This window comes from Heterodontus francisci, chromosome 4 (assembly GCF_036365525.1).
Source record: "Heterodontus francisci isolate sHetFra1 chromosome 4, sHetFra1.hap1, whole genome shotgun sequence".
In the NCBI taxonomy this organism is placed as follows: domain Eukaryota; kingdom Metazoa; phylum Chordata; class Chondrichthyes; order Heterodontiformes; family Heterodontidae; genus Heterodontus; species Heterodontus francisci.
In genome coordinates this window covers 173591945-173609380 of record NC_090374.1, presented here as the reverse complement: position 1 = coordinate 173609380, position 17436 = coordinate 173591945, and the positions used below count along the sequence as shown (strand labels likewise).

The 17436-nt window shown below is 42.4% G+C and overlaps 2 protein-coding genes across 12 annotated transcripts in view; both read right to left on the bottom strand.

Moving 5' to 3' along the window:
- The window catches only part of fam189a2 (family with sequence similarity 189 member A2), a 108903-nt gene extending 100982 nt beyond the window's left edge, over positions 1-7921 (bottom strand). For 5 of the 6 annotated variants that reach the window (XM_068030566.1, XM_068030569.1, XM_068030568.1 and 2 more), the window contains exon 1: positions 7339-7921. In XM_068030566.1, the coding sequence (XP_067886667.1) occupies positions 7339-7638 (300 nt within the window). In that variant the 5' untranslated portion in view covers positions 7639-7921. The remainder of the gene's footprint in view (positions 1-7338) is intronic. The other variant, XM_068030572.1, reaches the window with a different exon arrangement.
- Positions 7922-16090: 8169 nt separating this feature from the next.
- The window catches only part of LOC137369399 (tight junction protein ZO-2-like), a 154202-nt gene continuing 152856 nt past the window's right edge, over positions 16091-17436 (bottom strand). For all 6 annotated transcript variants that reach the window (XM_068030565.1, XM_068030564.1, XM_068030562.1 and 3 more), the window contains one exon: positions 16091-16846. In XM_068030565.1, the coding sequence (XP_067886666.1) occupies positions 16675-16846 (172 nt within the window). In that variant the 3' untranslated portion in view covers positions 16091-16674. The remainder of the gene's footprint in view (positions 16847-17436) is intronic.

The window sequence follows — 17436 nt, the reverse complement described above, 5'->3', positions numbered from 1 at the left end:
CCCATTATATCCATGCAGCAAAAGTGCCTCGGGTAGACATGTTCCTGTAACAAGCCAATTAGATTGCTTCACTGACACACAAGCAGCTCTCTCCACTGGACATGACTGAACACAAGTATGCTCTGCTACGAGCCCCATCTCCCTACTCCCTTATCCTGAGCATCCTGACCAAGGCACCTTTTCACTTTAAAAACCTTTCATCCCCATCAACAGTCCTGTAATACTTCAGTGGCATGTAGGGACAGCTTCCATCCTACATCCCAAGTCTTGATTTGCAACTTATTTCAATCTCATCTCATTTTGTTTTTCTGTTTGCAGTTGCAAGTATAAAGCAAAAGATAAAACAAATTGAAGAAGTTATTGGGACATTTTTGCACTGTCTCTTTTACATGACCTGTTTTAAACACTCCGCAATGCTAGTTATAAAACAATGTTGCCTCCCAAAGGAATCCCAACCTTTGGAGGTACTGTTGTAATTTAGACAAGGCAACCCACATCGAGAGAGACAGGGGCACCACCTCACCATTTGGCTTTACTCCCTGCCCCAAGCTAGGATTGCTAACTCGGATTGTCAGAGTGTGTCAGGAGCTAGCGAGAGCTAACACTTACAACCAAAAGTGTAATTTAAGCTTAATGCTAATTGATGTGAAGTTTCTGAGCCAGAAAAAGCACAATCAGCCCCCACTGGTCCAGGCCAGGGTTTATGCTCCACATAAGCCACCTCCCTCCCTACTTCATCTCCCCCTATCAATATACTCTTCTATTCTTTCCCCCACCTGTCCTAATATCTTTTTATGTGGACAGTGTCAAACATTGCCTGATAAAGTTTGTGCAAAGTGCCGTGGGCCATTTTACTATGATAAAGACACTATGTAAATGCAAGTCGTTGCTGTTGTTTTTTTTATTCATTCACGGGATGTGGGCATCACTGGCTAAGCCAGCATTTATTGCCCATCCCTAATTGCCCATGAGAAGGTGGTGGTGAACTGCTTTCTTGAACTGCTGCAGTCTATGAGGTAGGTACACCCACAGTGCTGCTGGGAGGGAGTTCCAGGATTTTGACCTAGTGACAGTGAAGGAATGGCGATATAGTTCCAAGTCAGGATGGTGTGTGACTTGGAGGGGAACTTGCAGGTGGTGGTGTTCCCATGCATTTGCTGCCCTTGTCCTTCTAGTTGGTAGACGCCGTGGGTTTGGAAGGTGCTGTCTAAGGAGCCTTGGTGCATTGCTGCAGTGCATCTTGTAGATGATACACACTGCTGCCACTGTGCGTCGGTGGTGGAGGGAGTGAATGTTTGTGGATGGGGTGCCAATCAAGCGGGCTGCTTTGTCCTGGATTGTGTTGAGCTTCTTGAGTGTTGTTGGAGCTGCACCCATCCAGGCAAGTGGAGAGTATTCCATCACACTCCTGACTTGTGCCTTGTAGATGGTGGACAGGCTTTGGGGAGTCAGGAAGTGAGTTACTTGCTGCAAGATTCCTAGCCTCTCACCAGCTCTTGTAGCCATGCTATTTATATGGCTACTCCAGTTGAGTTTCTGGTCAATGGTAGCCCCTAGGATGTTGATAGTGGGGGATTCAGCGATGGTAATGCCATTGAATGTCAAGGGGAGATGGTTACATTCTCTCTTGTTGGAGATAGTCATTGCCTGATATTTGTGTGGCACGAATGTTACTTGCCACTTATCAGCCCAAGCCTGGATATTGTCCAGGTCTTGCTGCATTTCTGCATGGACTGCTTCAGTATCTGAGGAGTCGCGAATGGTGCTGAACATTGTGCAATCATCAGCGAACATCCCCACTTCTGATCTTATGATTGAAGGAAGGTCATTGATGAAGCAGTTGACGATGGTTGGGCCTAGGACACTACCCTGAGGAACTCCTGCAGTGATGTCCTGGAGCTCAGGTTATTGACCTCCAACAACCACAACCATCTTCCTTTGCGCTAGGTATGACTCCAACTAGTGAAGAGTTTTCACCCTGATTCCCATTGACTTCAGTTTAGCTAGGGCTCCTTGATGCCATATTTGGTCAAATGCTGCTTGATGTCAAGGGCAGTCACTCTCACCTCACCTCTTGAGTTCAGCTCTTTTGTCCATGTTTGAACCAAGGCTGTAATGAGGTCAGGAGCTGAGTGGCCCTGGCAGAACCCAAACTGAGCATCACTGAGCAGGTTATTGCTAAGCAAGTGCCGCTTGATGGCACAGTTGATGACACCTTCCATCACTTTACTGATGATTGACAGTAGACTGATGGGGTGGTAATTGACCAGGTTGGACTTGTCCTGCTTTTTTTGTACAGGACATATCTGGGCAATTTTCCACATTGCTGGATAGATGCCAGTGTTGTAGCTGTACTGGAACAGCTTGGCTAGGTGCATGGCAGGTTCTGGGGTACAGATCTTCAGTACTATTGCCGGAATATTGTCAGGACCCATAGCCTTTGCAGTATCCAGTGCCTTCAGTCGTTTCTTGATATCACACGGAGTGAATCGAATTGGCTGAAGTCTGGCATCTGTGATGCTGGGGACTTCAGGAGGAGGCCGAGTTGGATCATCAACTCGGCACTTCTGGCTGAAGAGTGTTGCAAATGCTTCAGCCTTATCTTTCACACTGATGCGCTGGTCTCCCCCAACATTGAGGATGGGGATATTTGTGGAGCCACCTCCTCCAGTTAGTTGTTTAATTGTCCACCACCATTCATGGCCGGATGTGGCAGGAATGCAGAGCTTAGATCTGATCTGTTGGTTATGGGATCGCTTAGCTCTATCTGTCGCATGCTGCTTATGCAGTTTGGCACACAAGTAGTCCTGTGTTGTAGCTTGTCTTTCGAGACTGTCAATTATTCTGTAAATAGTGGAGTGCTCAGCTCCCTAATTGCATATGTTTAAAACAACTTTTAAACAAAATAACTAAAAATGCAGCAGCTGCAACAGATAAAATTTGTCCCAGAACCTCTTGTTTTTTTTAAGAATAGGCAGATCAGAGAAAACACCCTCCCAAAGGTGACAACAGCCCCACTTTAAACCAAGATGCCGTTTAGGCAGAAAGAAAGAAGATACTTTTATATGCAATCAAACAAGTTATGCAATTACCAAACAAACCATGACATTTAGCCTTAATACTGTTCTGAAGTACACACTGTATGGACTTTAAAAGTGTTTCAACTTTTATTATTTGTTTCATGGGATGTGGGAGTTGCTGGCCAGGCCAGCATTTACTGCCCATCCCTAATTGCCCATGGGAAGGTGGTAGTGAGCTGCCTTCTTGAACCGCTGCAGTCCATGTGAGGTAGGTACACTAACAGCGCTATTAGGAAGGGAGTTCCAGAATTTTGACCCAGTGACAGTGAAAGAACGGCGATATAGTTCCAAGTCAGGATGGTATGTGGCTTGGAGGGGAACTTGCAGGTGGTGGTGTTCCCATGCATTTGCTGCCCTTGTCCTTCTAGGTGGTAGAGATCGCAGGTTTGGAAGGTGCTGTCTAAGGAGCCTTGGTGCGTTGCTGCAGTGCATCTTGTAGATGGTACACACAGCTGCCACTGTGCATCGGTGGTGGAGGGAGTAAATGTTTGTGGATGGGGTGCCAATCAAGCGGGCTGCTTTGCCTGGATGTTGGAATGAAATTTCAAAATTTGCTGATGATATCCAACTTGGAGTGCTGGCAGACAGTGAGGATGATACCAATCAACTGCAATAGGACACAGACAGACTAGCAGAATGGGCAGATGGAACTTAACACAGAGAAATGTAGAGGTGATGCATTTTGGCAGATGGGATAGGGAGATGCAATGCAGACTTAATGCCACAGTTCTAAAGAGTGTGCAGGAACAGAGTGACCTAGGGGTTTATGTGCTTAGACCTTTGAATGTGGCAGGACATAATGAGTGAATACTTAGCAAAGCATATGGGATTGCGGGCTTCATATATAGAGGTAGAGAGTACAAAAGTGGGGAGGATATGCTGAACCTTTATAAAGCTCTGGCTAGGCCACAACTAGAGTATTGTGTCCAATTCTGGTCACCACATTTTAGGGAGGCTGTGAAGGTCCTTGAGAGGGTACAGAGGTGATTAATCAGCATGGTTCCAGGGATGACCAATTTTAGCTACAAGATTAGGTTGGAGAAGCTGAGGTTGTTCTCTTTGGAACAAAGGAGATTGCAGGGAGATTTGATAGAGGTGTACCAAGATTATGACAGGTTAAGATAAGGTAGACAAAGAAACTCTGTCCCCAATAAGTGATCGTACATGGTCTAGGAGACACAGCTTTAAGGTTTTGGGCAAGAGATGTAGGAGAAATATGAGGAAGAACTTTTTCTATGCAGTGAATGGTAATGACCTGGAACTCGCTGCCTATGAGGGTTATGGAAGCCTGGATTTTGCCTTAACAGTAATGGTGAGGCTATCAGCGCTCATCGCTATAATGGAGTAAATCGGACAGCAACTTCTGGAATCCGCACATGCACAGTTAAATGCAGAAATCCAGAAGTTGCTATCCGATTTGCCCTGCTCCTCCAAAGAATTCACTACACCAGTACCTCGCCAATAGACTTGGTTTTGAAATAGATTTAAGGACGTGAAGTTGCTGTACTTACCCACTAGGTATCCACTAAACACACTAGAAAAAGGTACATTCAGAAGTAAGCAAATTTTTAAAAGGAGTGATAAATCTTAATTACTGCCAAAGAAACTCTCTGGCCCTGAAAAGTTAAATACAAGTGTGAAGTCTCATTCCTTCATTATTTAATTATTGTTAGCGATGTTAAAAAAGTTTTAATTTTTCTTTCTGTCTCTTAATCTAATTTCTTTTTCCCACTTTATTTCACTTTCTGAACATGATTTTATATTAAGTATTCTAATTTATACATCCTGGCTTTGACTCTGCATGCCTCAGTGAAGATTCTTCAATCTGATTGGTTGAAGAGTTACGCTGTTGTTGCCCTGCTCACACAAGCCACAGATCCCCTGTAGAGGGTGCCACGTTGGATCAATGACAGCAAGCTGCTGCACAAAAGCACTCAAAGAGTCGGCGAGCATCACTTCTTTGCCGCTGTCTGCAAGACCCGGGCCTTGTCATCTCATCATTAAGTACAGCTACTCCAACCCACCCCTTACCTCACAGCTTTCCAGAGAGTCCCCCCACCCCCCCCCCCCCCCCTCCTCCACAATGACATCCTTGCTCACTTTTCCATCACTCCTGGTCCTCCCAGGCACTTTCCACACACAATAAAACACTTCTTTTATCCTTCTCCATCACCCCAAAGCCCCAAACACTCTTTCCATGTGAAATAGTGATGCACATGCACTTTCTCCAACCTAGTATATTGCTTTCACTGTTCATACTGTGGCCTCCTCTATTTAGGGAGACCACTGCAGATTGGATGATTGGCAAAAGAACCAAAGACGACATGAGAAAAAAAATTTTTTACACAGTGAGTGGTTCTGAGCTGGAATGCTCTGTCTGAAAGGGTGGTGGAAACAGATTCAATAATGGCTTTCAAAAGGGAAGTGGATTTGCATCTGAAGGGGAAAAGGTTTTGCAGGGCTACAGGGAAAGGGCAGGGGGAGTGAGACTAGGTAAATTGCTCTTGCAGAGAGCCAGCAGAGATGGACTGAAAGGCTTCCTTCAGTGCTATAACCATTCTATGATTCTATGCTTTGTTGATCATCTGTTTCTGTTGGACTCCAGGCAACGTCAGCTCATCCAAAAGTCCACTGCCCCTATCCTACCCCATACTGAGTCCCGCTCATTCATCAGCTCGTCCTGGCTGATCTGCATTTACCACCAACTTAAAATTCTCAGCTTTGCTTGTAAATGCCACAGGATCTTTTCCATCCACCTGTGATGGCAGGCAGTGCCTTGGTTTAATGGCTTATCTGAAAAATGGCACTTCCAACAGTGCAGCACTCCCTCAGTACTGTACTGAGGGTGTCAGCCTGGAGTTCTGTGCTCAAGTCTCTAGAGTGGGGCTCGAATGCACAAGCGTCTGACTCTGAGGCAGGAGTGCTACCCAGTGAGACACAGCTCATTGTTCTAGGTGCTGAGTAATGTGCCATGCATTTCCCAAAATTCTGTCATTATCCCATACGAGTTCCTTTTATCTTTGACAATGATTGGGAATATTGCAGGCAGTAAATACCCTCCTCAACAAGAAGCATAGTTGCACAAGCACTGAGCCACAGAAATATGATGATATCATCCAACAATTCTCAACTTAAATTTGTGATTTAAAAATTTTTAAATGTTAAAACTGCTGACTCACAACTTCATCTATTAAAAGATACCCCTCAAGAATTAAAATAGAAATTGTATTTCACAGCTACACATCTTAAGTATCGTCTGCTACAAAGATAGACTACAAGCTCAGAAACACACACCAACAGGAGTCAAATAAAGCCACACAACTTTAATATGCACATATAAATGTAAATGCTACATGAGGATAATCAGATATGACTATGTAGATATTGATTAACAGCAACAGACTACGGGGCAGAATAGAATAAATGAGAACTTGCAGTGCCATGGGGGAAAGAGCAGGGGAGTGGGGATAGCTCTTTCAAAGAGCCAGCACAGGCACGATACCTGTTTCCGCACTGCCAAAATTTTAATTTTGAAGATAATGAGTGAAAGGGAGAAAGAAGGCTGAATAGCAAAAGGACAAGAAGTTAGAACTAAATAGTTGCACAGAAACAGGCCATTCGGCCCATTATTTAAAAAGGCTGTAATGGTTAAACATGACAAAAAGCTAACTGGTCATTATCACATTGCTGTTTGTGGGATCTTGATGTGCGCAATTTGTCTGCTGCGTTTCCTACATTACAAAAGTGACTACACTTCAAAAAGCACTTCATTGGCTGTAAAGCCCTTTGAGACTAACTGTGGCCATGAAGGATCTAAATGCAAGTCTGTTGAAACCGGACGAAAAGCAAACAGATAGCACAATTACGTGCAAACAGCTCTAGTACAATCTGGAAGTTGGGCATAGCAGCAATGGAAAGACCACTGTGTAAGGTATCCCCACCAAGCTGAACTGAGGGGCTGGATCCATGGGAAACCCCTCGAACTGTATTGGGAAATTTTTCGTTTGCTGTAAAATGTGAAAATGAATCTGGCAGGATGAGTTGTGAGGCAACTCATGATTGTATTGAAGGAAACTGATCTCCCTTGCAATGTTTGTAATTTTTGACTTGGTGCTGTTTGAAACTGTTTGGTAATGTATTTTTTTTACAGATTTTTATGAATAAAATATATTTTGGAAATTTAAAAAAATAGCAGCAATACAGTAGAGAGTTAATTGTCAAACTTTTTCTTTCAGTTGCAGTTAGTTGCTAAACTCACCGAGGAGCCGGCCCAGAAGGGACAAGAGTTCCTGACGTTGGGGGATTCGGTGAGAGACAGAGCCCCGAAGCTGAGAGAGACGATGGAGAAACCCAAAGCGATCTGCAGCACTCCCAGGGCGAAGAGGGAGCGGCCATAGAGCGGGCAGGGCAGCGGCTGGCGACTCGGGCTGCTGTTGCTGGAGTGCAGCGCTCCCGACCATGAAACACAGCGAGCCCGGCTACGAAGCGGTGGCTCTCCGCCTGGTGCGTTCGCTTGCACTGGGCAGCAAGAAGTGGGCAAGACGACTGGCAGTGACATCCCACAATAGAACACAGAGATAGAGGGAGAAAGAAAGGGTTGACTGTGGTCCCCGGGATCCAACAGTCACACCCCAACAGAGAAGGATTACTGCTTACTTTGGCAAATCTCTTACTCTCGCAACGTCCAATTCACTCAAAAGCAAGGAAACAGCCTTTTAGGAAATGCATCGCTCTCCCAAGTTGCAGTACGTCCCACTTTCCCAACTTTTTTTTAACCCTCCCCTTGTTTTCCAAAGTGGCTGACTGGAGTAGTTTTAAAATAACTCCAGGCGAGTTTGGGATTGCATTACCAGAACTGGCACAGACACAAACCAGTCACTTGCACAGGAAGACTTTGACCCTCCACAAGGCAGCAACAGTATTGGGTAAAAAAAAAACAGGAAAATCACTTTTAGAAAAAAAACCACTTCAGGGGTGTTTAATTAATCCTGGCCAACTTTTGCAAAACTTGTATTTTAAAGTTTTTAAGTGGTCCATTTATTCCACCAATTATTTACCCCATTCCCTTCATCATTTGCCCCAAATGGTTAAACTTTGCACTTGCCTGACAGCAAGAGATGGGGGAAAAATATAGCATCTGTGTGGAAAATGCCAAGCATGTACTGACACGAAATCTCTTGGCACTGGGTTTCAGAAACGGAACTCAAGTAAGGTATCTGGACCTGGCTACATTCCTGGCTGAGGGAGAAGAGATTGTTCGGTGTAAAATAACAACTTATATTTGTGTAATGCCTTTAACATAGTATAATGTCCCAAGACACGTCACAGGAGCATTATCAAGCAAATTTTGACACCACACCCCATAGGGAGTTTGTATGTCCGTATGAGATACTACGGCAGATGAACAAAAGCTTGGTCAAAGAGATAGATTTTAATCGGCAGAGGTGGATAGTTTTAGAGAGGGAATTCCAGAGCTTGGGGCCTAGGCAGCTGAAGGCACTGCAGCCAATGGTGGAATAATTAAAATGGGGATGTGCAAAAGGCCAGAATTGGAGGAGTGCAAAGATCCCAGAGATTTGAAGGGCTGGAGGAGGGTGGGTTGAGGCCATGGAGAAATTTGGACAGGACGATGAGAATATTAAAATTGAGGTGTCATGCATGGAAGGCGTCGTGATGAAATAAACAATGACGTGAAAGAATTATGAATTAAAAAAGTTAGCTCTTAAACAAAACCACAAAAACATGGACACTTGTATCACAGTCAAAATGGGAGCAGCAGTCAAGTGGCCCCTTCTGTATTGGAAATCAACAAATCTGTCTACAAGGATGGAACTCATTAACCTTGACTGAAATAGCTCTGGGGAGAACCTCTCTGAAATTGAAATGAGCACTATTGCATATTAATGACTCTTATCAACATAAATAAACTAACAAAGGATTCTGGAGGCAGATGGACTCACAGCTCAAACCAAAACTGAATTGATGCGAAATAGCACTATGTTAACAGAATGGTCCCCATTCAGACATCAATAAGTAGCCATGGTCTCCACATCCTGGTCCATTGTGTGGTCACATCAGGGAGCGAGCCATGTGTCTCCTAACAGAAACTCTAATGTGATGGATTTTTACCTTAAAAAGATAGCTCTCTAGAAAGAGAGGGGAGATGAAGCTAACACCGTCAGAAAGCAGTCCAGTCAGAAGCTGTGAAAGTGATCCAGCCAAACAAGGAAGAAGCCCTGCTGCTAATTCTACACTTCAACTACTGCAGCAGAGAACTTAAGGTGACCACCACCTCCAGGCTGAAGTTGTAACCACCAAAAATCTACAACACCTCGACAAGTTCAAGACTACAAACACCCAGGCCTGCACCTTTAAAAGAGACTGCCCTCCTGAGTTGATTCAACAGGTTTACTGTAAACCACGAACACCTACCTCACTTTGAACTTTAAACTACTTACCCTTTTCTCTCTCTCTATCTATTGTGTGTGTGCATGTGAGTCAATGGGTGCATGGGTGAGGTTGCAACCATTTTGAAATTTGTGTAAAAATAGTTTTTTTTAAACCTGCAAGAAAACCTGTCATTTGTCTGCTTATTTGACCCTAACAAAACACTCAGGGACTAACTCACCACTTTTAACAAAACACGATTGCGGTCAGTTGGGAGGTGAACAGTGGGAACACCCACACCCCTTTCTACCTGTCAATAACAGAGGTATTGCTGGACCAGGGGCAAATGTAGGTCAGCAAACACATGGGTGACGGGTGAATGGGACTTAGGGACTTAGCATGATTTAGTATATGGGCAGTAGAGTTTTGGATGAGTTCAAGTTTATATAGCGCGAAAGATGAGAGTCCAGCCAGGAGAGCATTGGAATCATTGAGTCTAGCTGTAATAAAGGCATGGAAGAGGGTTTCAGCAGCAGCAGATGAGCTGAGGTGAGGAGGAAATGGGCAATGTTACATTGTACGTTTTAGGAGTGATTTAGCAATTAATGCTGTTTTGCATTTAACAATGGGATAAATACATGGAGTTTTTCAAGATAGCAAGACAGAACAAAAGTGCAGAAGGCATAAAGTGAAGATTAGTTACACAGAATTTTACAGCACAAAAAACAGGCTGTTCAGTCCGACAGGTCTATGCTGGTGATTATGCTCCAAACAAGTCTCCTCCCACCTTACTTCATCTCACCCTATCAACATATCCTTCTATTCCTTTCTCCCTCGTGTGTGTATCTAGCATGCTCTTAAATGTATCTATGCTATTCACCTCAAACACTCCTCGTCATAGTGACTTACACATTCTCAGTACTCCGAGTGAAGATATAATAGCCCAGATTTTGCTGCAGCAGGGCATCTAATGGCAGCTGCCATTAGTTCCATACCCAGTATGCTATAAAATTCTAACACGGAGATATGTCTACACCTACAGTGTAATTTACAATTCAGAAAGAGAAAGAACTTGCATTTATATAGCACGTTTCATGACCTCAGGATGTCCCAAAGCGCTATAGTCAATGAAGTACTTTTTGAAGTATAGTCGTTGTAATGTAGGAAAGACAGCAGCCAATTTGCACAGAGCAAGCTCCCACAAACAGCAATGTTATAATGACCCCCAGATAATCTGTTTTAGTGATGTTGGTTGAGGGATATATATTGGGCCCAGGACACTGGGGCGAACTTCCCTACTCTTCTTCAAAAAAGTACCATGGAATCTTTTATGCCCACCTGAGAAGGCAGATGGGCCTCAGTTTAATATCTCATCTGAAATACCATAGCAGTGATAAAGCAACAACTGGGAAAGACCCATCAAAACATTCTGACTGGGTATAACCTCAATTCAAGCTTTAAACCTCACCTCATCTGTCCTGCCAATTCTGTAAAGTCTTATTGAGAGTACTAAACCCTGAATGTGATGCTATTGCTGGGAAATGAAACATCTTTCGATTCTGGGCACCCAGTGTGAGCAAATAGTGCCAGGCTGGGCATTGAACACTTTTACAATTTAGCACAAAGCTCCAGCTATTCTGTTCCAACTATCTGCAAAGCCCGACCTTGTACTTGCACCAATTAAAGCCAAATAAAGACAATTTTTGACCTGTGTGCAGCCACCCATTAGGAACTGGGTTGATTTGAAATTGAAATGTAGGCTCCTTACAACCAAGATCTGGTCCTCAATGACTCCTTTGACATCAGTTGTCTCCATTTTGCTGTTTCTGTGCTTCTCTTGTCTTTTTCTATCCCTATCCAAACTCTATTTGCTTCTTTCTCTGTCCCACATAACTTTTTTTCTTAACATTCAAGTGAGAAGTATTGGGTGATGTGGCATTGCAGAGAATTGATTCAGATGGCTGTTCTTTAAGTGGCAATTGAATGTGGCCCTCAATGACTCCCTTGACATTCTATTGTTATGACCAAGGCGGGAGTAATGCACTGTTAATTCAGTCCCACTACTCCACAGGTCATAGCATATTAGTTAAGTTTCCCACGTACCAGAAAGTAGATAAATTAAACACTCCATTTGTTCCCCAGAATAAAGCACACCAAACCAGGTTTCTTTAAACAACAAAATTAACTATTTATTAATAAACTAAGTGTTAAACAATAATGAGACAACTCTATACATGGAAAAGATTCTTTTCAAACTTATTCTTCCTAACCCACATGCACACACACATCATTTAAAAAAAAAGGTTAACAGGGAGAAAAGGATGTTTTTGTTTGCAACTGTTTCTTAGGAATATTAAAATAATTAAGGTTCACATTCTGGTAGGATATTTCCAGGATGTTGAGGTGTCCCAGAGTCAAATCGTCAGATGCCACTCGAAGTCTGTCCAGGCGAGGTTGATGAACAGTTTGTGATGGGTAGGAGTTCATGGCACTTCATCTCCAGCAGGCGCCACACAGATCTTTCAGCAAAGGGTGTAGCAACAGGTCTATTTAGGTTTTTACATAGCAGTCTAGCAATAGAAGCTTTCTTAGGCTTTCAGGATCTCCCAAATCATAAGAGGCAACAGGAATCACTCCTGAGGCAGTGATTTTTCAGAGACTGGAGGCAAGAGGAAATGCTATCTTTAAAAATGCAGGGCTTCCTCTCAGCAAAGAAGTTTTCCTCCACAGAGTGCAGCAACTCCTCTTTTCCTGGGTCTTTTCTCACTCCAGGGGTCTTTTCCTCTCTCGCTGCAAACTACAGCCACACCTCAAAATGTCAGATTTCTTTCCAAGAGATGCAAGTCTTCCTTTTTAGAGAGAGTTCTTTTTCTCATCTGCAAGCAGGTCCTAGCCAGACTTTACTGCATGCTCAGATCATTGCTTCTTCACAATGCAAGTAGTGAAACCAAAACTCTAACAATAAGTCATATGACGTGTCATTTCCCTCTGCCGAGTTGTTTGGAAGAGGTGTCTTGCAGTTCAAACACTAAGTTTCAGCATTCAATGTTCACTGAAAAATCTTCTTTCTCAGTTTTTATAAACACACAGAATTCTTAGCTTTCAATAAAAAACAAAACTCGTGACACTATCCTCCCACTTTTCATGTTTCAACTCCATGCCCTGACGCCCCTAACCCTTTCCAGTACCTTCTTCCCTTCTCAACACTGCCTCTATGAAGAACCCAATCAACTCCTGTATCCAGCCCTCCACTCCACTGTCATTCACCTCACCTTTAATTCTCCAACCACTCCTCCGCCCCTTGCAAGGAGTCGAAGCTCCCTTACCCTCAACCTATTTCCTTTCTACCCTTCAGTCCTATTCACTTCCCTAAAATGTGCGTTCAAAATTGGACCTGCTTGTTTAAGAAATCCAAATGGAATGAGGTCAGGCACTCTGTTGTCTGTCTGTCTGACAGGTAAGAAAATGTAATTGTTCCAATTGCTAAGTGTCAAAAAAAAAAATTGGTGAAATAAATTGGAATCTGTTGGTTCAAAATTCAACGTTTTAAAAAGAAATGTAACTAACGTTGACATAAGTAAAGATTCTTTTTTCAGTTTTCTACACTTTGACGTTTATAGAACAGAAGCTACAGATAAGTAATCAGTCGTCATTTTTCTCTCACATAGCTTCTCGTTTTAAAAAAACACTGGAAACTTGACATTACTAAAGCTTTTGAAATTTGTCCACTAGCGCTTCCAAGTAATTTTGAAAAACAACTGATCACAAGCTGTTACAGTCTAAAGGAATATATTCCATCTGACTGACCATTACTGATACATCCTGGAAAGGCACATGCTCAGAATACGCAAATCAAATTCAATTAACAGCATCATAGCTCGGGATAAAAAATGTCAAATCCAAACTCATAACTTTGGCAAAGACAGAGCTCTCCATTAAAGTATAAACTTTAATAAAATATAAACTTTAACGAAGGCATTAATGAATAAATTTACTTATGTCCTAATGTCCAATGTTGTATTGACCAAAACTGTGTTGATTAATCCTGTTTGACAAAAGTGATGTAAGACAATGGTCATCATATACTCCTAAGTTTATGGAGAAGAACAACTTTGCTTCCAATCAGGACCACTCAGAATTTTCTAATCCACAGCCATGGGTGGAACCAAACATGCGAGTGTCAGAGACAAGGCTGAGTAATTACAAGCATCTCCAGGTATAAATTCCATGTTGATGATCCTACTAGTCTTTTTCCCACAGGCCCCCTTCCCATAACAGTTGCCAGAGTCTAGCCAATCCGGTTCACTCCACAAATCATTAAGAAATGGCACTATGCTCAGGAAAGACTATGGGACCCACTGCCTGCCAGTTGTAGTGCTGAAGACCTGTGCACCAGAACTAGCTGCCTACCTAGCCAAGTTTTTCCAGTACAGCTATAACACTGACATCTGCCAGACAATATGGAAGATTTCCCAGGTTAAGTCCTTTCTACAAAAAGCTGTGCCAATTACCTCCTGGTCAGCTTCCTCCCAAGCACAGTGTAAAATGATGGAAGGGCTCATCAATAGTGCCATCAAGCTACATCATCAACTCAACAATATCTTGCTCACCGAACTACTTGCCTGCAAATTTCATCAAAGCCTTGATCCAGATATGATAGCAAAAGGAGGAGAGAAATAACTGCACTCAACACCAAAAGCATTTTCTGACCAAGTATAGCATCAAGCAGCCCTAGCAAAACTAAGGTCAATGTGCAACAAATGGCAAACCCTCCAGTGTCTTGACACAAAGGAAAATGGTAGGAGTTGTAGTGGGGGACCAAAGACCATGACCTACACTGGCTCCCCAGTTAAGCAACGTCTTGATTGTAGAATTCTCAATCTTGTTGTTAGATCCCTCCATGGCTTGTCCCTCCCCATCTCTAATCTCCTCCAGCCCTACAACCCTCAAAGATATCTGCACTGATCTAATTCTGGCCTCTAGAGCAACCCTGATTTTAACCCCTCCGCCATTGGTGGCCGTGCCTTCAGCAGTTTACGCCCCGAGCTCTGGAATTTCCTCTCTTTTGTACTTTAAGAAACTCCTTAAAACCTACCTCTTTGATCAAGCTTTTGGTCAGCTACCCTAATATCTCTATGTGGCTTGCCATCAAACTTTGTTTGATAATGCTCCTCTGAAGCACCTTTTTATAACACATTTAAGTTGTTGGAGACTTATCATTGCAAACCCAGGCTATCATTTGAGTTTCTCATGGAAGTCTCCTTGTCTGAAACGTTTTCAGCTTCATCAATGTTCTATCTGTCATCATGAAGCAGCTTGCTGAAGCATTTCAGGATGCAGTTCTATTCACAATTCCTCCTTGGTGCTCTGCAATAAGCAGCTTGATCTCTCAAAGCACTCCATGATCTACAGGACACAAGCCAGGAAAAAGCTGGAATACTCACCTACAGAAGAAGCGTGGATAAAGATTTCAGCAACAATGGAATAAGTAAGAGCCTTTTCTGCTGTGGACGTGTACAGAAGCAATCTTTGTGATGGGTAGGATAGGAGATTTGAACCTTAACTCAGGGACGAAGAGGAAGTTATGCATCTCTCCTCCAGCTTCCAATTCTGGATTGCTGTTTTGATAAGGGCTGAGTGGTTCTTGGCACACAGTCCAGGGTTTTGGGGAGCAGGTTATTGGTGAGTTGATGTAGCTTAATGCACTATTCAGGAGTCGCTTCAACATTTCCAAGCAGCTATGCAAATAGGAAGATCATTTGCTGGGTTGGAATGATCTTCTTAAGCAACTTAATATTTATTATAATACATGTACCCTGTGACATGATTTGCTTTTCCCTAGGAATTATAGTGATGTGCAACGATAAAGTATTTTCATTAATCCACTATTTAACTCTATAGGCATGCAGGTTAATAGCTGCTGAGCCATTGGAAGTGTCCCAATGTGGTTTTATGATCAATATTCTTTACACAAATTCCCTATTTCAGCTGGGTGACCAATAGAAGCCTTGTACTTCCCCACCTGACACAAGAAAATCAATCAATCTGGTTCTCTGTTGCTCCTTAGCCAGGTGTGGAAGGAGATAGAGATAGATTTGGGAGTATCAGTTCACTGATGAGTGTCAGTTTGATTTGTGTAGAACTTTGACATTCAATAGCTCTGCAACAACATTTGAGTTCAAACCAGAAATTCAGTGATAACTGCACTGTTGTGGAAGAATATTTCATTAGGTAAGTGGAGTTAACTTGGGGAGTCTAACAATGGACAGTTTGACTGCTAGGCTCCAAAAAGACAAGTATATTTTAAACACACAACTCACAAATCTGATCCATTTCCTAGCATTTTAATAACTGCTATTTCCAACAAATCACACTCTTGTGGTGTGCAAATTGGCTGCTGCATTTCCTATGCTACAACATACTTCACTGGCTGTAGATGGTTTTGGAACATCCTGAGGACATGATAGATGCTATATAAAGCCAAGTCTTTCCTTCATTTATACACCAAGGTCAATTTTAACAGGCAAGAGATGAAGAAATGCATTAAATCTTCCAAAGCCAGGAATTTTTAAAGCTTCATCTGCATTCCATAGTCTTGATAATTTAAAAGGATAACAATAGTGTGGCACTTAAATACAATTTATTTTATTTGATCAGTTTAAAACCAACTCCGTTGTCATAGGTTAGAAGACAAAAAACATTCTCTGCGAGATGTGCGCACACACATCACTTACAAATGGCAATACAAAATTAGAATTTTTTTCCTCTGGTCCCTACAAGAACTTTATACTATAATGGTTGATCAGTTAGTAAAATAAATCAACTCAAATCAAACTAAAATCCAGTGTCATTACCTTCACCAATTACATATTTTTATTCAAAAAAGGGGAAAAGGCACTTTTGTGTTACTGTTCAGAACTTGTCTGGCCAATTCATATTTTATTGTAATTTGCTCTTTATCTTGAATTGCAACATTAAAAAAAACTTCAATCAAGTGACAAAAAAACCACAGTAAAGGCAGTTAGAATAGCATTTGTATAGTATAAAAGTATGTTATTCCACAGTCCTACCAAAATAAAAATTGCTGCCACAAATACATAGCGAGTCAATGAGCAGCTGAAGATTCAGGCACTAATGGACTTGCTGTCCATTTCCAGCTTTTTTTGTGTTTTTGTTTTTAAAAATCTGGATTACAAAATATTGCTTTCTACAATTCAGTGTCCCTGTATTTGGTTGGTTGTGATGCATAGTAACCACGCTTCGAATGGTCAGCTAGTTGTCTGCGATATTGCTCCTCCTCCTCCTCATCCTCTGCACTGTAAATGGCTCCACTGGGGTCATAAGAGGATTGTGATGGGGGCATCTGAGGCTCGGGAGGCCTAGATTTTAAAAAGAAAACAAAAAATATTCAATTGTTAAAATGATCAAATCAAAATCTAAAAATATTGGTAAAAAGCCATGAGCAGATGCTTCCCATTTGGAATTTTTCTTGTGGCATCCAAAAAAAAAGCTAAAAAATTAAAAGTGTTTAATTGCTTCCCCCCAGAGTGTGAATTTCCCCATTTTCTTGGTTTTAGCACACTCAATCTTTTCTCCTACATTACAACAATGATTATACCATGAAAAAAGTACTTGCATTGGCTGTGAAGCGCTTTGGGATGTCATGAGGTGGTGAAAACCACTATAGTAACATAGGAGCAGGAGTAGGCCATTCAGCCCATTGAGCCTGCTCCACCATTCAATACGATCATGGCTAAATCATCCATTTCAATGCCTTTTTCCCACACTATCCCCATATCCCTTTATATCATTGGTATTTCAAAATCTGTCAATCTCTACTTTAAACATACTCAATGACTGAGCTTCCACAGCCCTCTGGGGCAGAGAATTCCAAAGATTCACAACCCTCTGAGTAAAGAAATTTCTCCTCATCTCCAAGTGGCTGTCCCCTTATTTCGAACTTGTGTCC